The 23,009-nt window shown below is 38.6% G+C and overlaps 1 protein-coding gene across 1 annotated transcript in view; it reads left to right on the top strand.

The window, feature by feature from the left end:
- The first annotated feature begins 254 nt into the window (after window positions 1–254).
- Window positions 255–23,009, top strand: part of LOC135201784 (calcium-activated chloride channel regulator 1-like) — a 78,303-nt gene continuing 55,548 nt past the window's right edge. Inside the window, 1 exon segment of the mRNA XM_064231035.1 lies at window positions 255–854. Coding sequence (XP_064087105.1) covers window positions 681–854 — 174 coding nt within the window. The 5' untranslated portion in view covers window positions 255–680.

The following is a 23,009-nucleotide window of genomic DNA, read 5'->3' as shown; positions in this document are numbered from 1 at the left end:
TAAATATTTCTTTTAATATTATTTTAAAAGCAAGGAGCTTTGATTTTTAAGCTGCATTCGATACACATTTCCGTTGAATTTCTGTGGTTTATTAATATGTTGCCATGACTTTCCGTTATACGAATTTTCACAATCAAAATAGACAATTACTCTTACGTCTGGCAGCAGCATCGTTACCATTATGCTCCGCCCCCGTTTTCTATGCGATGAGATGCCTTGACGAAGATTCGGATGCTCCCGAGTCTGTACAAAAAATAGGGGGATCAGTTTAGTCCAGAACTTAGTACGTGTCGGATGGTGTCCGTCAGCAGATTCATCCCGCACAACCGAGCTGACTCGGGTTAGACCGATAACCTAAAAGAGAAATTTGACGTTGATTTTTTTGCTTTTAGTTTCTCAGTGAGAGAACAGAGTATTTGACCAGTCGTCGTTGCATTTTCCTGGATTTATATTCATTGATGTTAAAGTGATTTTTTTTATCCATTTGGAAAGGATGGTGTTGTGTTAAAAGTTTACTGATAACCTACGGACAAAAACGCTTATCAATCCACAGAAGAATTATGGGTTCCATCAACGAACTCGTGATGTACTGAAATCATTTTTTGGGAATTCCTAGCAAAAATACTCTTATTAATTCTCAGAAAGTTAACAATAAACCATTTAACAAGAATAACACCAAAATGCACGCCAGAATTTTCATAATCTGGAGCACTCTGCTCTGTGCTGCTGTAGCATCGAGCGTGACCTCATCCTCGAAGGTGGTCCTCCAGAACCACGGCTACGAAGGAGTGGTGATCGCCCTCGAGGAGAGCCTCCCGCCTTCCACCTGTCAGGACGTCGTGCTGGGCCTTGAGGTAACTACCACCATACAGTCTCATTATGTATAGAAAAAAAATAAGCTAATTTGCCTAAAAGGTATTTTAAACCGGTTGGTTATTTTCATTTCGTTATAATTGGTATGGGTTAGCCTAATTTGGTTAGGCAATTAGGAGTTTGCAGTGTAGTTTATTTTGGCCGTGGGCGTGTGAAATATATATCTTTGTTGCATTTATATGTTTTGGCTGTATAATTGTTATAAAGCATTGAGTACTTGCTTATGGGTGAGTATAACCTGTGCGATATACCTAACCCCCTAGGCCTATGTGCTGTGTTGTCATATAAAAATGTCTTAACTTTTCCTTGCCTATTTATTATTATTAAGAAAAAGGTGCCATCGATTAATAGTGACTGTAGCATTTTATCTAGTTTCGTCATGGCAGTTAGAGAGCGCGAGAAAGAGCCGGACCAGTCTATAATTTCTTGAATTAGGATAAGCCGGCATATTTTATATCTTCAAGGTCAAGGAATTACAAGTGAATACTTGGATAATTTATGCTAACAGATACCTGTAGCTAGGGTATGTATTCAAGTGCGTTATGTTTTGTAGATTTTGGTTTACGTGTTTACGTATTTGTTTGGGATGTCATAGATTGCAATGCCTTGTTATCTAGGCCTAGTTGTAATCTTTGTAACTTGCAGCAGTGCAGTAACAACAAATCACGTATTTGTAAAAATTATGATTACGACTTATCGGATAGGCGATTAATTCAATCTCCAAATAAATTCAACCATGAATTGAGTTCGCGAATAATTCACAGTATACTTCTAACAGGTATTAACTGCTTCTCATGTCAATAACGATGAATTTCTGTAGTCGGTGACTAGCTGGTGGTGCTGGCTAGACCTCATTGTAGTTACATTCATTCTCATAATCAAGTGATTATAATATTTATCCATTAAAAAGAAGCTGATATGATATTTGTACAAAAGCTCGTCGCTCTATTTCATAGTTGTAGGTCTAGGTAGTTCGCTAATCCATGCTCAAGTGGAGTTGCCAATTATCTTTGGATGCTTAGCCGAAGTATCCTGCAAAATGTAGCCAAACATTCATAAGAAAAAGTGTATATATCTTTAGATGATGGTTCAAATATAACCAGATAATGTGTCAAAAGGGATAAATTCACTATAGCATTAGGCCCATTATCTAGGGAGGGGCATCCGAGACTTCGGGTCCTAACGAAATGTGATGGATTAATTGCTCTCTAATGATGCATTCGGAAACTTAAAGGATGCAGTGGAATTCTCACATATATTTCAAAAATTCATACATATGTTGCGATTAGAATAGGCAAAGAGATATACATTCGTAATCGGTATCCAGAGTATGTACGGTCTTCCGTTTGATACACAGAAATTCAAGGATGCATGTGTGTTTGTGTTTGTGTGTGTGTGTGTGTGTGGAAATTATACATAGGAGATTTTTTTTGTCTGTAAGTATCTTAGATTTGGCTGGATATCATAAAAGATGTTTTATAAAATTTAAAGTCCTTATCCACAAGAATATTCGCCCAAGCACTTTATAGGATGCTATTAAACCTCAAAAAAAAAAAAAAAAAAAAAAATGCCCTTAACCAAAGAATAAAACGGTCGCCCCAAATATCTCCCAAGAAAAACTAGAGCATCTCAATGGGCAGCAATACTTCAGTCCAATATTCTACAGAATACATTTGTATTCCCCAACTGGTCCACACAAAATTCTTTACTTCGATCCGCCGAGTGTTACATCGTCACATGTCAATGATTTCACCCGGGTATCTTCATCGGTGCTCTGTAAAGATAGGCCTATGTTGTGCGACACGCCTAAACCTTTAGTATGTCACACCCAAATTCATATTCCGGCTGATGGAGATATTTTTACTTTCTCTCACACAGTCTGCTGGATTTCGATGTCGAATAGCATTTCATGGGCGCTTATTGTCTATATGCATTGATTTACTCAGCTTCTATCTCTGTAGGTAAAAAAAAAATGATTTACTTAGCTTCTATCGCTGTAGGTAAAAAAATAAAAATTGAAAAAGTACTTAGTAATGGAGCTTTTCCTGTTGTAGATATTTGCCAGATACTGAAAATATGTGCTATTAGAATTTTAAATCATATTCCGGCTGATGGAGATATTTTACTTTCTCTCACAGTCTGCTGGATTTCGATGTTAAATAACATTTCATGGGCGCTTATTGTTTGTATGTATTGATTTACTTAACTTCTCTCGTTGTAGGTAAAGAAAAAAAAGTACTTCGGTACTGGAGCTTTTCGTGTTGTAGATATTTCAGTTACTGAAAATATGAAGTACTGTTAGAGATTTTACAAGCGGCTATAAGAACTTCTTAGCTATTAGAAGAACAGGCTACACGTAAACTGGGACGTTCTAGCAAGCGCATTAATACCCAAAACAAGAAAGTCATCATTTATGAGTCTATGACCAGTTGCCCTTACAAATACCTCCACGAAAATTCCCACGGGAATGGTGAGGAATAGACAAGAGCAAGTAATGGAAAATGGCTCAATGAACTAACAATAGGCAGGTTTTGCACCAAATATGTTTCCGGTGATTTGAATGCAGTCAATGAGCGTGTAGCAGACCAGCACATAAAGCAAGCAGGCCCTGTTAATAATATTAGTTGACTTTCAGAAGAAGCATCTGACTCGAATCAGAGAAGGAATCCGGTACAGAATGGTGAAATTCAAGATAGGCAGCTGTAATATATAAAAGTAATGTTAAAGTAATTTGCTCCAGGGACGAAACATCAGTAATTAGACGAAGATGAGATGGATTTTCAATTCCTTTTGTGATGGTAACATTTACTTGTTGAAAAAAACAATGGTATACGAAAATACGTTTGAAAATTCTTGGAATAATAATGCAAAATATTCAGAAAGTGGAAATGACAATTAAGAGTATTAAAAGAAAGAAAAAGATTTCAGACCACACTGAAGTAATCGAAGGAATAGTCTACGAAATACTTAGTACTAAAGTAAACAAATTAATTACATCGGTGAGAACAAGAAGGAATGTATCCCGCGGGAGTTCTTGAGTTTGGTGAGAAAGAACCTCTGATTCAACTGAATCAAGGCGGGGATAGACAAAGTATAGACATCGAAATGTGAAAGAAGGCTGGTATAAAAAGTCTTTTAAGAATATTTTGCAAATAAAAGAAGGACATCGTTGAAAAAGTAGAATTGTACATATAACGACAAGCAGATACCCGGGAACTAATATGGATTTTAACTATTTTGTGGACTATCTACCAGAACGCAACGTAGTAGAGGAATTAGACAAAAGAATACTTTTCTCCAACAATGTAAAGAAGACAAAGAACATATTTTGGGGGAAATACCTGCCCTCCAGAAGCTGGATAAAAAAGACAAAGACATTGGAAAAAAGGACGTACCTAATTTGAACTCTGGACGAGACAAAATTGCTGAGGGTTAATTTAGGGAAAAGACAAAAATTACGGGCGTCCATTCAGAGACTGCCCCGAAGTCTAGTCTACTGAACGGCTATAGTGTTATATAACTTAAATATAGTCTGTAACAAAGCCCCTCCAATTCACGTTTTCTTTACTTTTGTAAAAGCATAGAGCGGATTGAATGGCTCTTTAACCCTTTTGGCTGCCTAATTCTGGTATTTTCTTCTGACAGTGTGCACATAATCCTTCCTATTGCCCATCATGAAAGTTTATCTACCCTCGTTTTTCATCTCAAGACCTGGTGTACGATGACCTTCGTTGACGGAACCACAGATCACATATGATAAATTAATCATTTGTACCTTCGAAGCCCTTCCACCTATCCGTGGCCTGAGAAGGATGAGATTCGTAAATTCCCAGATATGTTTCAAACCGAGTTGAAGTTACTGGAAGTCTAGGATCTTACATCGATCCCTTGATATGTTCCATACTTTATTATTATAACAGTTTAATCATTTATATTATTTTGGTTTGCTTCGTAAATAAGAAACGATCAGATTTGGCGAAAGATACCAAATGGAAAGAAACTAAAAGAGAGAGAGAGAGAGAGAGAGAGGTCACTTGCGTTCCCAGTGGCTCCGTCATATAGGCCTATCCGCACCAAAATTTATGGTCTTCGGAAGCCTATAAGAGGTATTTCGGTTAAGGTTGAAATATATCACCTTTAATTGTCTACCTGTTAGCTCATACTCCTGATGGATTGAGGCTCTCCATCGGCTGATTTGTGAACTGGGAGCAATTTCTGTAAGGCAAATGGAGTTCTATAAAATGATATCAGTGGGGGTAGTGCTTGATATATGCTCCCCCTAATCAAATATGCAAGTTGCAACACAAGAACAGGGTCCCTTGCTGAGAGAGTATTTCGAACTCATGAATTTTGGTTCTCTCTCTCTCTCTCTCTCTCTCTCTCTCTCTCTCTCTCTCTCTCTCTCTCTCTCTCTCTCTCTCTCTCTCTCACACACACAAACACACACAAATAAGGCCGTGAAGCATCAGTTAGAGGATGAACGTGTCAAAATGGGTACTATATATGATGTTATTGTCTGCTCTGCACAATATTTTGGCTGGAGCAGGTGAAAAGGGGCCAAGATTTTAAGCATTTTTATTCTCTGGTACTAAGGCCATGATCGTGTTCCAAACGAGAATATATGATGTCATTATCAGTTTTGCGCAGAATCCTGGTTGGAACAGATGAATAATGGTAAGATTTGAATTGTTTTACATTTCCAAGTACATTTTAATTGGGAAGTTGTAGTAATGTGTCACCGGTACTTTTGGTGCATTTCATGAAAGGAAGTACTGATATCCAATATGGAATACAGTAAGAAAAAGGTGAGCTTTAGTCCTTACCCGATGCCAAATGTAAGGAGAATTATATATATAATATTAATGTAAACTCTCTCTCTCTCTCCTCTCTCTCTCTCTCTCTCTCTCTCTCTCTCTCTCTCTCTCTCTCTCTCTCTTATTTTGCATACCTACTATTATGCATTCTCTATGATTGCACACGCACTGCCCTAGATATAGTACATACATACATAAAGAAGCTTGTTTATCGAAATATACGATTTTATCGTTTAAATATTATCTTATGGGCCTATTTAGTTTCACAAAACACTGTTAGAATACAGTAAAAAAGGATGAATATATATATATAATATATATATACGGTATTACTATATATATATATATATTATATATAAGATATAATATATATATATGTGTGTGTGTATGTATGTATGTATGTATGTATGTATATATATATATATATATATATATATATATATATATATATATATATATATATATGTATGTATGTATATATATATATATATATATATATATATATATATATATATATATATATATATATGTACACACACCGAGCGGTGGCGACTTCGCGTCGCAAGCCGGCCACCGGCTAGTTTTTCCGTCCGCCATCTTTGCTGGACAATGCGATCGCGTATTCTCCGCCTCTGGCCCGCATGTCGTGCGTCGAGTGAAGTCATAGACACGTTTGCCCCCTCGTCAGGTTTACTTTCTCGCTGATGCGGTGACTGATTTCTCAATTTGCATTGACGATTCAGTAGGAAGGTTGTTTGTAAGTGTAAATTGATGTCATAGATGCTCGTGTGTATTTGTACGCTTGACATTTTGTGAGTTCTATCTTCTCGTTGGATTTTGTACATAATATCTCTCGATCGTATAATAAGTAGTTTGTTATTACTTTTAAATGTCAACTTATTACTGCACATAGCTATGGAGTTTTGCCAGTCCTAGTTCGTTATGATTGTAATTATTCTAATTGCACAAATACGTTTGAAACAAGCCTGGAGGACATTCGCGGAATAGAACTGAATGCTTCTGTGTTGAAAAGGACCGAGTAGAACGGAGAGGAAGAAGCAAATATGAAAATATTAGATGAGGGTCAGTTTAGCCAAATTTAATGTTGTGACGCAGCCAGAAAAGCCGATGGCACTTGTAGGGCGAAACATTTCATGGAATGTGTCCAATAAAGATATTTTTATAATGCAGTTTAGATCATAATTAAAATTTTTGAACAGGAAAACTCGTGGCATTAAATGAAGTGATCTGAATTACGCACAACGAAACCTATCTGTGTACAATACTCATATACGTCACCTTACTTTTAACCAATAAATTAACAATAACGCTGGTTGTGATCGTTGCTCTTTATTGCTTTCCATTTCACTCTAAACAATGTTTTTCTTCAGTCATTTTTACGTATGACTTGAATTATGCGTATTTTATTTCAAGTTGCCAGATTGACCATCTCTCTTGACCCTAAGTATTTAACTTGGGACTTCTTAACCCCTGGCGGTAGGATACGTTTTGGCAATTAGAATAGCTTTTGATATCCTGTTTGCAACATATGGCAAAGTGACATCACCTCACGGGAAAATACCTTTTGCAGGCCCATGTATATTACACTGCATAGAAGCTCCTGCATTTTCGAGATATCAAAAAAAAAAAAAAAAAAAAAAAAAAAAAAAAAAAAAAAAAAAAAAAAAACTTGCCCCTTCTTTCCCAGAAGCTTGACTAACACGAACGTAGTATAAGCTCTTAGAATTGTCATGGCATGTACGCTGCAAAATTCTTGGTCTCTTATTTTACAAATGGCCAGTAAACAAGAGGTTTCCCTGAAATATTTAAGACCAAAGGCGAGAACGTTCTCTCTCTCGTCAAGCGAATTAGATTAAGGGACTCAACCAAGCCGTCACGTCATGTGATCAGGTCATATCCTTTTTTTTATTTAAATGTAAATGGCGGAAATTCCTCCAGTGACGTCATCAGATACCAGAGCAGCGATGCAAGATATTAATGCCTTGGTTCTGTGAGTTCCGTTTGTGAGTTGGAGTAGGTAGTTAGAGAAAAAAATCTAAGTACTTTGTAGGTAATACTAGGACCCGCTAAGAATCCTGAGTCATACTTACGGGAAAGGATGGCTCTTGTGATCGTTATTTATTGCCACGTTGATGTTACCCACTGTCCCGTTGTTAATAACGTTGTCATTTGATTAAAGATAGGGGAATGTAGGCTAAGAGTTTTGTTCGTTGATTCATGACTTTTTACATCCATTGTCCCTCTGTTCTGTATTTCAACCCTGAACTACCCCACGCAACTCACTCTCAACTCTCTCGGGCCTAAAAGGAAAATCAAGGGAGTTGTAATGAATGTCCCTTTTTTATTAGAAGTCATTCAATCGTAAATGGAAGGGGATGTTAAAAGGTAGCCTACCAAACGCTCGGTCTACATCGGTGAGCACATACATATATATGTTCTCCTTTTAAGCAGCGGTTCTAAACCTCCTCCTCCTCCTCCTCCAGTCCTCTGCGGCCGCGCGAGGGACCTTTTTCTTCCGAGAGGAACGCATTTCACGCAGGACGGAACATATTTCACATAACACTGAGCTTCTTGAGCGTGGCCAATAACGCGTCCTGTGAAATGAAAAAGGGGGAAACGAGTTCCAGACCACAGCAGCAGCGGCAGCATGTAACATTATTGTCTTGCAAAAGCCACCAGGAATGCGTTCCCATACCGTAGCGAATGCAGCCCGGCACAAAAGCCAACTCTTTTCTATAATGGAGGGAAACGGGATAAAAGTCGGTTTTGTGATGTATTCCGTTTTCCCTTTTCGTCACATTTCTCATTCTCACGGAAGAGCGTGGCTTTTCCCGATTGCCGGAATCTATTTACCCTTTTAAAGGGGGTTGGAGTCAGGTTAGGAGGGGAGAAGGGTGCTTCAGCTTCATTCTTCTTTCCCTCCATTTCCGCCTCTTGTGGCGTGTCCATATATGTTTTTTGGCGGGAAAGCAATTCCATCATTGGGTCCCTTTCTCTTACCTACGGCGGGGGAAGAAGAAGAAGAAAAGGGAGAAGAAAGGACCAACCTGGAAGCCTTCCATTGTCCTTTTTTATCTTCACCGACACCCAAAAACCACATCGAAATGTGTCTCTTTTTGTTAAACGGTCCTGCGCTGTCCAGTGGAAGAAGGTCTTTTAACAAGTTCCCGGGCCATTGTTCGAGGGCTTTCGCGTCGTTTGTCTTTTCGGTTAACCCAGAGCTAATGTGACGTTAAGTAGCCTAACGAATCTTCCCTGGGGTCACGTTATCTTTTATTTCTCGTTTTTACTTAGCGCTGCAAGAGTTATGACTGCTCAGAACTATAAAACTAATGGTGAGAGTTATTTGTTTCAAGGCAGCACTGTAAATATAGTCCATAAAATTGATGGGAACTTTGAGTTATATTGAATCTTTAAGTGGCGTTATCACACGGGCGATAATTTAAAAATCAGTGGGAAAACCAATTTGGTCCAGATGGAAGCTGTGTTGTCAAAGGGGTTTGAAAAACGGATGGCGATAGACGTGTTGTATTATTATTACAATTGACTTCAGGTTCAGGGTTGTTTTTATCTAACAGCTGGCAGCCAAAGTAAGATATATATATTTATATATATAATCACATTGCCACCTGATTTACATATACAACTTTAACATTTGGAAACTTAGACAGTAAGTATATCAATTTTCCTGTAATCAAGCTCTGTGTACATGTATACACACACACATATAGGCTACTGCAATAGCCACAATGTCCTCTTAACTTCTTAAATCCTTTGCACTTTTTTTTTTTTTTTTGGATACGCTTGTCACTACAAAGCCTGAAGATCCAAGTTCAAAGAAATTTTTGAAGAAATTGGGATGTTCTGTACCGAGAAACGAACCCGGGTCCCATAATCAAAAGGAGTGCATTTAGTTTTTATTCCTGTGGTAAACCTCCCTCTCTTTCAACATATATAGATATACTATATATATTATATATATATATATATAGATATATATATATATATATATCTATATATATATATATATATATATAGTTATATATATATATATATATATATACATATATATAAGTCATATCACATTTCCGTGATTCATATACATATATCGAGCTACAATGTCCTTTAATATCTAATTCGCTCTACTCGGAATTAATATATTTTCATATATGCTTAACCGAAGGGGGAATTTTTTCTCGATAATAGATTTGCCTGGACCAGGGCGCGAACCTATGGATCCTTTCAAACCCAGGAACGTCAGTGAAGCTTTACCTACTACACCACCGCGAGAGGTAGAGCGAATTAGATATTAAAGGACATTGTAGCTCGATATATATACATATATATATATGTGTGTGTGTGTGTGTGTGTGTTGAAAGAGAGGGAGGTTCCTAACCAACAATATGAGCAGATCGAATTTCGATAAAGGTAAAATCATAAATTTTGCCGACGAGATTAAACTAAGAGCAATAATTTCAAGACATCGTTTAAAAATGTATGGCATAGTGTTATCACGGCGAGTGTTATAAAGAAAAATTCTTAGGCCTTCGCTGGGATTTTTTTATTTTTTTCATTCCACCCTTGCCTTCAGGGTCATACTAAGCCTACCCATTCAGAAAAGGATCACTGCGCTACCTAAATCTTGGATGGCGTCCTATATAGGCCTATCTCTCCGTGGGCTAACATGCTTTGAAGGCTATTGTAGTTTATAGCTTGTATTAGCATATTAATTCGCCTGATTTAGATGGTATCTTTTTTAATTTGTGGTTTCGTGTTTGTTATTATATTCGGCAACCATGCAAGGATGTGGAATTTCAGGTCGGTGACGTCAGGGGAATTTTTTTTTAAATAATAGGGGCTTGGAACTGAGGTAGACGAGTGATAAACAGCCGACTGGGAGAATGTGCCGTGGAATTTACGAATGCGCAAAGTAACTATGCAAGATTTACCTGATAATACGAAAAGAAGAATGTGAAGAATATTGCCTTAACTTAGGAAACAAGGTCTAGTTTAGACCTTTTGTACACAGATTGTAACTTGACATAACAATAAAGTTAAAGTAAAATAATGCTTGTGTAGAGATTATAATAATCCGCACAATGAATACGGTGGTTAATTACATTTGAGTGTTCAAAATGACAAAGAATTATGCCTGGACAGAGATTATAATGATATGCACAGTGATTCAAATTGTTAATTAGATGCGATAGTGTTCAAGATTACAAAGAATAACGATTTTACTGAGATTGAAATAATTCGCGCAACGAATAAAGTAAATTAAATCTGATAGTAGGTTTCAGAATAACTGTAACGCGAGGGGAAGAGAATTGCACGCAAGGGAAAGAAAACAGAATGAAAAAAAAGGTGAAATAGAAGGGTAGATGAAATTGACGCCGGATGAATGAACGCTGTGGGAAAAGAAAGCGACGATAATGAAATTCGACAGTTTACCACGGGTCCCGGATGTTTTAATAATTTTAACCGTTATTTGGGGTCTCATAATTACTTCCTTGATGCAGATCAGTTTTCCATGATTATTTGTTCAGCGTATTCATAACATAACTGATTATATATATATATATATATATATATATATATATATATATATATATATATATATATATATTACTTTTTTCATCCTAGTCTCAAAAGAAAGTTTACCATTATTGACTAACAGTTCGTTCGGTGTGTAGACTATCGAAGCGTGACTCGCAGTAGGACTGTGATATAGGGACGAAAGATCCAAAGTGCAACTTTTATCGCTGTAGAGGCTCTTCTAACATGAGATAAAAAGTTACTTCTTTAGGTCAGTAAGACATTTTGTAAAAAAAAAAAAAAAAAAAAACTTTAATAGACTAGGAGTTATGAGATTTCCATCTGTGCTCTCTCTCTCTCTCTCTCTCTCTCTCTCTCTCTCTCTGTCTCTCTCTCTCTCTCTCTTGTGGAAAAGAAGATAAACTCGAAATATGCTGGCATACAGTTAAATATACCCAAGCATTATATCCCCCAAACGATTGTTGTAATCTTACTCCATCCGCTTCAGCAGTTGTTAAATGTTCCCTAGATCTGATTTTAATGTTATTTTCATGGTTGTTAATCTTTATTATTTAAATAGCTGTCAACATCATTTTGTTACATCACGAATGCCAAGTATTTCTTGTATTTTCAGCGAAACGAGAATGAAAATCTTGAAGAGAGGTATAGATGATATTGTTGTGAGAGAGATAGAGAGAGGGGGGGAGAGGGATATACATTATTACACCCCCGGACATCTATCATTGTAGGCGAAATCCCGAACAATGAAGATCCGAGAGGAATTTATTCATGCTTCTTCGTCTTCCTTTATCGATCCCATCGGACGGACGGCCATCTTCTCAAGACTCATTGAAGCCTCTATTCATGGGGGAAGAAAGATTCTATAAAGGAGTATTTCTTTGGAGTCAATCCCAGTGAGAAAGGGAGAGAGAAAGAGAGAGGTGACGGAAGGGGAGATTGGGCATCTGTCGGTTTATGCTTATTGTATTCATTTTCTATACGTTTGTGTATCATACGTACATTTTGAAATTGTCGTTCCTCTTACATATAGGTATAGTTAATCTGCTGAGTAACATTTGACGTTAAAAAGTCATTTATGATTTATCTGTGAAACTTTCATTATCAGTGGTAAAAACTAATTCAATATTTCATTCTTTGCATAAAGTGAGGTCAAGAGTTCATTGTTCATATATGTACTTATACCGGAATTTTTTTTTCCCCTTCGAAAAGCCACTTCATATTAATTTTTTCCCCACTGGTGAATGGTTACTCAACTCTGTCACTGATTATTAAAAACGAACAGATAGTATTTCTTGTAAAGCATTGAGGAAACAAGTCATCAATTTGGAGCATTACTCCGGAGATGATATTGGAGTAGAAGCAATATTACAATGAATAAAACAAGAGTAATGGTATAATGAAGAAAAGTACATGAACGAAATCCCTTCTTAAGTTTTAGCTAACGGGCACAATTATCCCACAGAGGGACGTGGGAAGACACTTGACATGAACAGTACTCGGAGTTCATGTCTCATTCGTCCATTCACTGATTTATCCAATTGGCCATTCACTGACATGGCGTCGAATTAGCTAAGCAAATTGGTTTGGTCTCGTCTCGTCACCGAAAGATTTCATCCTTATCTGAAGCTGCTCCTCTTAGACGATCGACTTCGAATTTATCGCCTCCGGGTCTTATTGGTTTCAAACCTCCCTGTGTTCTCTGTAAGCATTACTTAAGGTTCTTTGCAGCGTCCCTTCGGCCCCTAGCTGCAACCTCTTTCATTTCTTTTAACGTACCTCCAATCATATACTTCTTCCATCTTACTTTCCACCCTCTTCTAACAATTATTCCGTGGTGCAACTGCGAGATTTTCCTCCTGTCTATACATTGTAACCTTCTATTCTCAATTTCCCCTTCAGCACTGAATGACCTTGTAGGTCCAAGCGCTTGGTCTAATGCCTATAAATTGTATTCTTCTCTCTCTCTCTCTCTCTCTCTCTCTCTCTGAGCGCTTGCTTTGCTTGTTCTCTGCTTCGTTCTTTGTACTTAAGAGACGCTGCGTTGAACCTGGGGGCGGTCCCGCGAGGGCGTGGTTCGGTGTTTGGCCCAACTACGATGTGACCCGGAAGAATAAAAGCTGTGGTATATAGCTCTTAGTGGCGCGATCTGCTGCCCACCAGGGTTTGGGGGCTGACGACCGTCCTCCTTCCCCCGAGATAACAGGAGTACTTTAACGAGGGCTTTTGTTATGTATGTCGTAGTCATCGATGGCTTTTGTGACGATGTTTATTTTTATGTTTATGTTTACTCCCCACCTCTCTCTCTCTCTCTCTCTCTCTCTCTCTCTCTCTCTCTCTCTCTTGTTACAGGGATTGTTTATAGGTTACCATAAGCCAATCGTGGAATGAGCTGTTTTATGCAATAGTGGTTTATAGTATATATATATATATATGTGTGTGTGTGTGTGTGTGTGTGTGTGCGTGTGTGTGTGTATGGATTGCTTTAAGCATACATCTTTGTATTTGTAAGAACGACAGCGAGCTCTAAGCTTCTTTTGATTTCTTTACACATTTTAGATGAGCTTGTCTTTAGCACACTTTTATATATATATATACATAGATATATATATATAAATAAAGATATAGATATATTATATATATATACTAATATATATATTGGTAGATAATGTATAACTGAATCACGAAAGTTAGGAACGTGATAAATCCAAATATAGATATATGCCACGAAGGAAAAATAAACGAATGAGGATCTGCAGATCCTCATTCGTTTATTTTTCCTCGTGGCATATCTTTATCTTTATATATATATATATATATATATATATATATATATATATATATAATATATATATACATACATTCTTCTTTTTTATAGCTGCTTCGTAACGCTCTAGCTGTCAAGCTGTCAGTTATATATCTGTAATGTATGAACGATGCTAGCTCAGATGGCAGGCATCTGTCTCTCTTTCTCTCTCTCTTCCTCAATCTCACTCACTCTCTCTCTATTGTGGCCGGGCCCCATCCCTCTTCTTTGGGCATAGGGCGATGCGATCGTCCCTTAGGCCTAAAGAAATAAAAATCCCTCATAACAAAGGGTCACGAGATTCTCGGCCGTCCTCCGACATCATGTTCCCCGAAATTGGTGTCATCTCTTTCTGTTCATGCTTAATGGGGCTATCAAAAGCGGGGCATGGGTGGGCATGATGGGCAGAAGTAGAAGAATGAGGTCTGGGCCAGGGCAGGGAATTTGAATGTGTGTCGTTGAGATGAGTTCGTTCGTTCGTTCGTTGCTGGCACGGGCGCTTGTTCATTGGCAGGCTGTAAGCTAGATTTTTAACACTTCCACTCGTATGTGGATGTTGTTGATGTAATTATTGATAAAATGCTCAAAGTGAGTCATTAACACTTCTAAGTTAAGCAAAAAATAGCAAAATGTTAATTGCAATGAGTTCCCAGCATTAATAACTAATCGAGGAAAAATCGTAGGTGGTTCGTTGTTTGCAACATTTTTATCTCAAGAGACCTCGCTGGCACGAAGCCAGCTGGATCCATCAGAAGTAATAAGTAATATTCATGTTTTTTCGTCGAATTATCTTCTAAAGATATTTAAATATGATTAAAGTAGTAGTTATTAAATCCCTTTGTAATGGGCATGAGTTACTGATACATTCCCCTCATCATTACCCAGCTAAGTTGCTTTTACTAATGTTTCTACGCCAGTCGCTGAAAATCATTCTTTATGTTAGCAATTGTTATTCTCTCAGAGAGAGAGAGAGAGAGAGAGAGAATATATAAAATTGTCAAAGCCATAAGATAGCTAGCTACCAAGATCCCATTGGGCTCTTAAGGGCTAGAGACCACCCGCTACCAGGCAACCTGAGAGAGAGAGAGAGAGAGAGAGAGAGAGAGAGAGAGAGAGAGAGAGAGAGGGGCCCCACACACGCATGATGAAAAGAGAGAGAGAGAGAATGTCCCGGGGCAAAAGGATCTAGGGTCAATTTGGTCCCCCGATCGAAAAGATGTTCGTTTTATTGTTGACGTTATTAGTCATTCCCTTTGTGAATGAAATTGGATTGGATGATTTGTTGAGAGAGAGAGAGAGAGAGAGAGATGCTTATACTGACGTACAATTTACGAAATCGTAGATCTTTGCCTGGAGATATAGCGAAGATTGGATCTCTTGGACAATATTCATGATAATGTTGTCAGGAAACTAATTCCCTTTTAAGTGTATGTTTAGAGGGATAGATGGACAGACAGACAGACAGTCACACAGATAGGCGGCGAGTAAAAGAGGGGCCTCACTGGCTCACATTTCTGTAGGGAATTACATACACAAAAAAATTAGTTATGTGAACCTCTGGATAGGGTTATGCGACCATCTTTGCCCCGCGACGATTGTAACTTCAAGACAAAAAAGTAGGTGATGCCTCCAACTGACGCGACGACACGCCTTGAGCTTCTGAAGCCCCTGTGTATTATAATCTTTCGGTTTTTTCTGATATCCCATGTACATATTCTCTCTCTCAAATATATCCTTAAATCCGCGGTAAAAAGGTAAGTGAAACAGGGACTCGGAGCAAGTACTTTCGTAGTATTCTACCGCGGATTTAAGGACATTCTCAAGTGCGTGTTCCTTCGAGCTACATTTTGTGTGTGTGTGTGTATATATATATATATATATATAGTATATATATATATATATATATATTATATATATATATATATCTGTGTGTGTGCGTCAGGTAATTTTTTTGAAATATATTTGACTGCTCATTTATGACACGTTAAATAACAGAAGACTCTGAATAAGAATCGAATAAGAAAATCTCTCTCTCTCTCTCTCACACAGTAGCTACCCTGGATGACGATGATGAAGAGCTAGTAGTGTCTTAGCCCGAGGGCATTGTATCATTATCGCCCGACGGTGAATTTTTCGGAGGTCGGGCTTCTGGATGGCGTTTTATTGGGGGTTGGGGAAGGGGGGGGGGGGGGGCGGGGGGGGGGGGGGGCGATTCTGAAGTCCCCTGGGGGTGGTAGAAGTGTTGGTGTTGAGGCGGGGGCGAGGTGAGGGGTGGCTGGGTGTTCTTTTGGATAAGGTCTGGCGGTTCTAGTAACAACGCAGGTTCCAGGGGTTGGCTTTTATTTTTTTTCGTTTTTATGTCTCTGAACATCTTGCTACCGCAGATGAACCTTGAAAGTTCCAAATAGGTTTTCTGAACTTTCCTACGAGATTTGGTAGTTTGATTTTTTAGAAGAATATTTTTGGTAGAATAAATATTTAGTGGGAAAAATACGAACTGGCAACTTGAAGTGATATGATTAACAACAACATCAGCATAATCATCGATTGATTGCGTCCATTGTTAGAGCGTATCGTGCGCGGCGTTCCGTTGCTTCGAAGCTGTCGTGTGAACGATAGATTGCGGGAAAGATGATCCTAGGGAGTTCTGATAATTCGCTCATTCACATGTAATGGCTTCGCCTGATTTCTGCTCTTGGATGATCTTCTCGTCTTGATAGAAATTGCATCTTGTGGGAGTCGTGTTATTACGGCTATTTTATCTCAACGGGACGGTTTGAAGACAAAGGGGGCGGGGGGTGAGGGTGGCCCCTGGTGTTGCATTCGAGGGTGTTTGCTCTACAGATTAGTCAGTGACGAGATTAAATACACAGTGGAAATGACCTTTAGGCGTAGTGCTTCTCTATATTTGTGTAGAGAAACCTTTATATAAAATTGTCTGTCAGAATCTGAAAGACTGTTGTTGATATGCAGCTATGCTTCTATCTCTCTCTCTCTCTCTCTCTCTCTCTCTCTCTCTCTCTCTCAACGCAAATAATCAAATCAGGCGTTTTTTTGCAGCGTTGCCCTGGCGGCTTTTTGCCCTTCTTTCGTCCCTTGTGTGTTTTTTTTTTTTTCTCGATTGTTCTCAGGTGGCGTGAAAGTGGTCTGTTGGTTTTGTTAAACTCTTCGTCCCGAAGGAGCGAGATGAGTTTCTTCTCCTTCGTCATCGTCTCCTACGGGATGCGCCTCCTCCCAAGAGGTCTTTTCGTTGTGTGTTGTGTGTGTGGTGTTTTTTTTTTTTTGGTCCTTTTGCCTTTGATCGACTGATTGACTTGTTTATGGAACCTGGTGACGTAACGACTGAGGTCATTGACGCCAGGAGGTTACTCACTGTTAGATGGTCTTTGCTGTATATATAATTTTGTACGACAATTCTGGTTTTGTTGGAGTAGAAGATTGTTCCGGTTTCCTAATTTGTTGCTTGCTAATAAATTCATCCTCTCTCTCTCTCTCTCTCTCTCTCTCTCTCTCTCTCTCTCTCTCTCTCTCTCCTCCCTATAATATATATATAATATACATATATATATATACATATTATATATATTATATATATATATAGAATATATATATATAGATGCACGTGACTTCATTGTATAAGCGAATACCACAGGGAAATGATAGGCAGAAAGTCAATACCAAGCGCTTCCGCCTTATTCGGGCATTGTCGAGGCGCACAAAAAAAAAAAAAAAAAACCGTGTCTAGGCAATGCATGAATAAAGGCGGAAAGCGCTTGGTAAACCTGCTATAATGCCCACGGAAAAATATTAGATTTACCTTTTAGAAGTTACACATATAACAACACTAATTAGGTAAATAGTCTCAGAAATGTATTATTTTCTGATTTTTGTTTTAGCATATCCTTATTTTTGTTGCCTTTTATCCAAGGATTTTCCTCTACCCCATCAAAATTTCTCTCTCTCTCTCTCTCTCTCTCTCTCTCTCATTTCGCTTAAAACCAGAGAGACGAGATACGCCTTGATCTCTCTTCCCGCCCCCTCTTTTTTTAACCAGTTAATCTTCTTATCGATATCCGTATCTTTCGGTCCCCAGATACCAGAAGATGGGGAGGAGAAGGAAGACGCGAAGATTTATTCCTTCTTTACGTTTGTTATCTTCCCTTTTATCTTCCTGGGTTTCCTCTCAGAAAATTAGGGAAATGGGAAGATGCCTTAAGCTTTTATTCCAGTGATAAAAATATTCAGACGTTGATTTATCTCCCGAATGTATTTCCCTTTACTTCCTCTCGCTTCTTCCCAATGAACACTGTATTCTTTGGAAGCTGAATTTCAATTCAATGTTCACTGTTTGCTTGTTCCATATGAATAGGTTTCATCTACCGAATAATAATAATAATAATAATAATGGAAAAAAGAAACCCACAAGATTATTAAGTATAACTTGTTTACTTGTTAACAAAATTACTATGTAAATACTTACAAGTAAACAAGTTATACTTAATAACTTGTGGGTTTCTTTTTCCATCTTCAGATGAAAACTGAAGGAAGTTTTTGTTTGGTTCAATAATAATAATGTGATATCAAAGCAATTTTATCCACGTATAGAATTTTACAAGCATAGCTCGTCGTTTTCTAGCATCGTGTTTAATAGCACTCAGTTTGCTATAGGTTTTTTCTTGGCTAAAGCTAGAATGTATAATCATTTGCTTATGATCTCCAAATACTTAAGCCAGGAACTAATTCATTTCTGTTCTCTGCTGACGTCCCCTGAATTTCAGGCGTGTCAGTTTTGTTTTTTACTCCCTCATCTATTCATTTATCGACTTCTTATCTGTAACTTCTCTCTCTCTCTCTTCTCTCTCTCTCTCTCTCTCTCTCTCTCTGCAGGCTGATTCCCTTTACTATGGAGCTGCTTCGATTTATAGTCTATTGACTCTGTCCATACGGGTTTCAGCTAGAGATTTAAAGAAAGAAGAAATAACACCAAAAATATGTTGTGTATTTCAATATCAAATTCGAACTTACCAGAATAACAATAAATTTTTGGGAAAGTAATGAGTTGAGGGCTATTTTACAAAGAATCTCGGAAAATATGCGTCCTCCTCCATTCCTCCGAGGACCAGAGCGCGTTGGGAGGACAAAACGGAGAAGAAAGAGAAGAAGAATACAAAAGAGAAAGAGACGACGAGAACCCTAACCCACCGAGGGGCCACAGTCAGCCCTCTTTCCAGACCTGACATCTGCATATGATAGATGGAAGAAGAAGAAGGTGAACTGTGATCGGGGGATTAAAGATTCTTTTGTCCCTGCGGAAGGGAGGCAAGAAGGAGGAGGACTACGAGTCCCCTTTTACGGGACTTCTTCCCCCTTTCGATCTCTCTCTCTCTCTCTCTCTCTCTCTCTCTCTCTGTATATGCATGCACGTTATTATTGCTGAAAGTGATGTTCCTTAACAAGACTTATATTATAGCTAATATAGGTAGATGTAATATTCTTAAAATGATTCTGTATTATTGTACGGAATACAGTATAGGATTTTATTTTACTTTCGGCCTCTGTATGTAGGATTTGTATACTGCCAAGTTCTGACGTTTGTGTAATTTGCAAATTTAAAGAGATTACTTTTAATATCTTCGTTTCTTTATACACTATGTATTTCATGTTGTTACAAATATAAATCTGGCCTACAGAGTACGATGTTTACAGAGTTCTAAAAGCACTCGGTAGCCTAGATTTAACTTTCTTTCTCTCAAAAAAAAAAGCTATTTGTCAGCAAACGCATTTAAGAGCAGCTGTTCCTGTTTGTGTGCTTAAAGGTTTGTGCAAACATGCTCTCATATTTTAGTGCGAGGTTTAAAGTTTTCGCCACTTCAAGTGTCCACTTTATTTTATCTTTATTTACATATACAGATTTACCTTTTCTTTAATGGATAAACTGTCTGCAAAAGTAATATCTTTTGGTGAAAGTGAATGTGGAAATAATCATAAGTATGGGAATGCGTAGCTCTCTCTCTCTCTCTCTCTCTCTCTCTCTCTCTCAAAATTTCCTTTCTTTCCTGACCTCAACCCAGTCATTGTCGACCCATTGTCACGGGATCAATGAATAGACGTCATGGGGTGACCGGGGACGACAGGAGATGGGGTTCTTGGGAAGTGGAAGGAGGTTGGGGGGGAGGGGCGAAGTGGGGCAATCCAGGTGGGATATTAAGGATTGTAGGGTGGAGGGAGGGAGGGGAAGGCCCTATGGGAAGATGGCTTTTGGTGGGGGATAAAGGAAGGCAATTTTCGACTTTGTTCCTGAAGGATTTCGAACGAAGAGCATCTCAGAAGAGGACGACAATAATTAGCTGTAAGGATAAAAGTGTCCTGCCGTGGACTGCCCTCGGAGGACGCCATGAGGCCTGCCCAGGAGTTGGGAAGGAGGAGACGGGTCAGTGGGCCCTTAAAGAGTCCGTGACATGGTAGGGGGTGGGGTTGGGTTAGAGCGCCTAACGAGAGCTAATGGTTCTCTTAATGGAGCTCTAAAGACAAGAAATCAGATGAAGAAAAAAATGGAAGTCAATAGGAAACGACCGAGGGAAGGGAATGGTGGCTACTTTCATGGTAATATGCATCTGGGCCCTCGAGATGCCTTCCTTAAAAGGTCTGGAATCGGATTGACTTCGTTATAGCAGCATTTTAGTGTGGTCAATTTCATAATAGTTCTGTTTATTTTTATAATAGTTCTATTTACTTTTATAATAACTACAGTTACTTTGGATTTTGACGTTTTATGATAAATGTCTTTTTGGGTTCTTGCTGGCCCATTTTTTTTTTTTTTTTTTACCACAAAACTGAAACTCTTGTTCACGGGTGATTTTCGTGAATACAAAACGCTGCGTCATGTGTGATTCTTTGAGTATAGGTTATGGATAGTTCGTTATACGAGCTTTAGCTTTCATAAAACCGCTTCTAGATACTATAAAGCTCTAGCTACAGGGAATTTATCCTATTACAGCAGACTTACTGCTGTAGTAGGATAAAAAGAATATATATAAGCAATTTCACGGCCGCGTCAAGTTTAAAATATCAGTAGTCCCTGGGAACAGCGATGGTTATGTTCGTAAAATAGAATATCAGACATCCTCAGGTTTCACGCCTTGATGGGAAAAGCACTGCCTGCTTTTTGCATTCCATCAAAGTTTCTGGCGCGAATCAAGACGTCGTGAAATTAATATTTGCCCCTTCCTGTACCTGGCTGTAGCCCTTTCGGACGGTTTAGGTGACCACTTTCCTTTTCATTATTGCCGCCGGTTTTGCAAATCCCGCTTTTACGGCAGATTTTGCGAGAAATCATACATATTTAAGCGATATCATGCCAGGTAACAATTTTGCATAAGTATAGTTTCTGGTGAAACCCTTTGTCCCTTCCTGCCAAAGACCTCAAACTCAGGCATTACACAGTCACATATTCCTTGGAAGATGTTCCTGAGAGAGAGAGAAAATATAATTCTATCAAAATTCGTATTACCGTAAATTATTATCATTACTTTTTTAGGTGAGGGCCGTTGGCGGGAAGGACAAAAACAATAAGTTTCTTGTTCCAGTTTAATTTAACGCAAGGGTTGCGACTGCCTTGTCGGAAGTCGGCGAAATTGGCATGCCTGCTTCTTGATGGATGAGGAATTGGCATCCCTGACTTGGTACTGGAGCGAATCCATCGTACCTTCTGGATAAAAAAGTGATCGTATTTCGAGAAGATGGGGAGTGGGATGTGGGAAACTGGGGATGGGGGTGACGTTGAAAATAACACAAAGGCAGCGCTTTCTGCCGTTCTTCTTTAGCTCCGAAATTACCATTTCCCCGACTCATGATACGGAATCAGTGGCCCATTAAGAACTCAAATGCCAGAGCACCTTGGTCTCTCATAAGGGTAGCGACGGCCGGTGATTATATGTAAAGCAAATTACGAAAATTGTCACCTGTAGGTGCTTTTTTTGGCGCGAAATGGTCCCGGCCGTTTCTGGTGCGTTAAATCGGGAGGCGCCCCGCGTTACCGCAAGGTGGTAATTGTCTCCCTTACTGTAGCATTATGTGGTGTCGACGATTATTCTCTGTTGATTTGTATCCATTAGAGAATAATTGAATATCTGGGGGTTTTCGCTCTGCTTTCGGGGCTTCCAGCGGCCCGAGTTTGAGGGGCCAGTAAAAAAAAATAACAATTACCCGTAACAGATAACATCGATTAGATATTTCTCCAATATTTTAGTGCTTGGTAATTTTATTGTTCTTCAGTGGCGAGCTGCATCTTAGAAAAAAATGTAATTGATGCCGACTAGCTATTAATACTGGCCACTGATTTTTATTTCAGCTTCGGAGATAATGAGTCAAAAGTCCATTAGCCGAGGAAAATATCGGAAACATTTTTACCTTTTAAATCATTAAGCAGCGGCTGATATTGAGATTTTTATCTTGTAAATCATTAAGCAGCCGCTATGAATCATTTACCACTTAGCTTTTCAATATCTGGGTAATTGTGTTGTTGGCGTCACGTCTTTTCCATTTATGTGATGAAAAAATAAGTTAATCTTTTATAATATAGCAGTGTTATTCTATATCGAAAGATGTAATCTTTAAAAGGAATCTCTCTCTCTCTCTCTCTCTCTCTCTCTCTCTCTCTCTCTCTCTCTCTCTCTCTCACACAAAACATCCTATTTGCTTCACCAAAAGGTTTGATCTTTTTCCTTTCTTTATCTAGGAGCTATTCCAACCCCCTCCCCCCCACCTCTCTCTCTCTCTCTCTCTCTCTCTCTCTCTCTCTCTCTCTCTCTCTCTCTCTCTCTCTCTCTCTCTGGACGCACCTGGAAAACTTTAGAAAAACAATCAGGCCAGACCAACACCTCATTGAGAATTGGCTCCCTTACCGGACATTCCCTGCAGCCTTAATTACGTATAGGAAATAA

Source organism: Macrobrachium nipponense, chromosome 28 (genome assembly GCF_015104395.2).
Source record: "Macrobrachium nipponense isolate FS-2020 chromosome 28, ASM1510439v2, whole genome shotgun sequence".
Lineage (NCBI taxonomy): Eukaryota > Metazoa > Arthropoda > Malacostraca > Decapoda > Palaemonidae > Macrobrachium > Macrobrachium nipponense.
This window is presented reverse-complemented; position numbering and strand designations above follow the sequence as displayed.